At 38.5% G+C, this 1,637-nt stretch overlaps 1 protein-coding gene across 1 annotated transcript; it reads left to right on the top strand.

The window, feature by feature from the left end:
- Positions 1-312: 312 nt before the first annotated feature.
- Positions 313-1,209, top strand: LOC141082676 (olfactory receptor 5A2-like). The gene has a single exon (XM_073566624.1). It carries the CDS (start codon positions 409-411, stop codon positions 1,207-1,209), a length of 801 nt encoding a protein of 266 aa, XP_073422725.1. The 5' UTR covers positions 313-408.
- The last annotated feature ends 428 nt before the right edge of the window (positions 1,210-1,637 follow it).

The raw sequence follows: 1,637 nt of genomic DNA, 5'->3' as shown, positions 1-1,637 counted from the left end.
GTGTATGGAGGCTTATTTGACATGCAATGCTCCTCTGGGAAAATAAATATGCAAATCGCCTCTTTAGAGTTCCTTTACCTCTCTGAAGAGGAAATTTGCATATTTAATTTCCCAGAGAAGCATTTCCTCACTGAACTAGCCGAAGAGGAAAACCACTCAAGAATAGTTGCTTCTATTTCAAGATTATTTCAAAAATATTTTTCCCCTAATTTTAAAGTAATTTATTACAGTATTATTCTATACACAGCAGCAGCTGAAAATAGATGAAGAATGAAGAAGGACTTTCACAATACCAGTCATGGCATGCTTCTCCTTGGGTTTTCAGAAGTTCCTGACCTTCAGTTGTCCCTTTTTGCTGTCTTCCTCCTCACATATCTTCTCACTGTTTTAGGAAACCTGATTATAATTATGGTTATCTGCATGAGCCATGAACTGCACAACCCCATGTATTTTTTTATCAGTAATTTGTCGTTTCTTGACATATCCTACTCTTCTGTTACTCAACCCCAGCTTCTCTCCATTCTTGCAGCAGGTCCAAGCGAGATCTCATTCGCAGCTTGCATCACCCAACTGTATGTTTTTATGTCATTAGCATGCACTGAATTTATCTCTTTGACGGCCATGTCTTATGACCGGTATGTGGCTATTTGTAAGCCATTACACTATCCAATTTTAATGAACAAGAAGACATGTTTTCTCCTGGCAATCACCTCTTGGGTGGTGGGATTTTTAGATCCATTGGCACACACAGTGGTTATATCACAATTACCTTTATGTAGACCCCGAGTTATCAATCATTTTTACTGTGACTTGTCAGTGTTATTGAATTTATCCTGTGTTGATAAACTTTTCATTGAAATCATGACTTATGTTGTTGGCTCGGTGGTTGCCCTTCCAGCCTTTTTGCTTACACTGATTTCATATGTTTTTATCATATCCAGTATCCTTAAAATTGCCTCTTCTGCTGGAAGGCAGAAGGCCTTCTCTACATGTGCATCTCACTTAACTGTTGTAATTCTCTTTTATGGATCTGTACTTATCATGCACATGAGACCTTCATCCCAGTATTTTCTTTCTGAAGACAAACCCTTGTCCGTGCTATACACTACCATCATCCCAATGCTAAACCCTCTCATTTATAGTCTAAGGAACAAGGATGTAAAGAAAGCCCTGCGAAAGCTGACAACTGGTAGCTTATATAAATCATGATCTACAAGTCAATTTAATGCATTACACTGATAAGAATAAAGTGACAAATAGGGATGAGCGATATTGCCCGATATCATATCGGAATTCCGATTTCCGATATTGAAAAAATATCAGATATTGGAATTTCCGATTTCCAATATCAATGCAAGTCAATGGGAGAAAAAAATCGGAATTACAAAATGACCACTACAGTGCTATATAATGAATAAAATGGAGGGGAAACACCTCAGGATAATGGGGAAGGAGTTTGCAGAGGCAGAGGAGCAAAAAAATTGCAAGAAAAATGCACAGAGCGAAAGCTATAGCAGGAAAACTGGTCGCCATCTTCTTAACAGCGGTGTTTTTTCTTTGGGTCAGGATTAAATGGGGCAGGGTTAGGGTTTATGGTTAGTAGAGTAAGGGTTAGGGTAAGGGTTAGGGTTAGGGTT

The sequence above is a fragment of the Dendrobates tinctorius genome, unplaced genomic scaffold, assembly GCF_039654945.1.
Source record: "Dendrobates tinctorius isolate UK_male_01 unplaced genomic scaffold, ASM3965494v1 ptg000019l, whole genome shotgun sequence".
In the NCBI taxonomy this organism is placed as follows: domain Eukaryota; kingdom Metazoa; phylum Chordata; class Amphibia; order Anura; family Dendrobatidae; genus Dendrobates; species Dendrobates tinctorius.
This window is presented reverse-complemented; position numbering and strand designations above follow the sequence as displayed.

Excerpts from the sequence above, each read along its gene's own strand:
- LOC141082676 (XM_073566624.1), top strand. The coding sequence starts at position 409 with ATGGTTATCTGCATGAGCCATGAACTGCACAACCCCATGTATTTTTTT.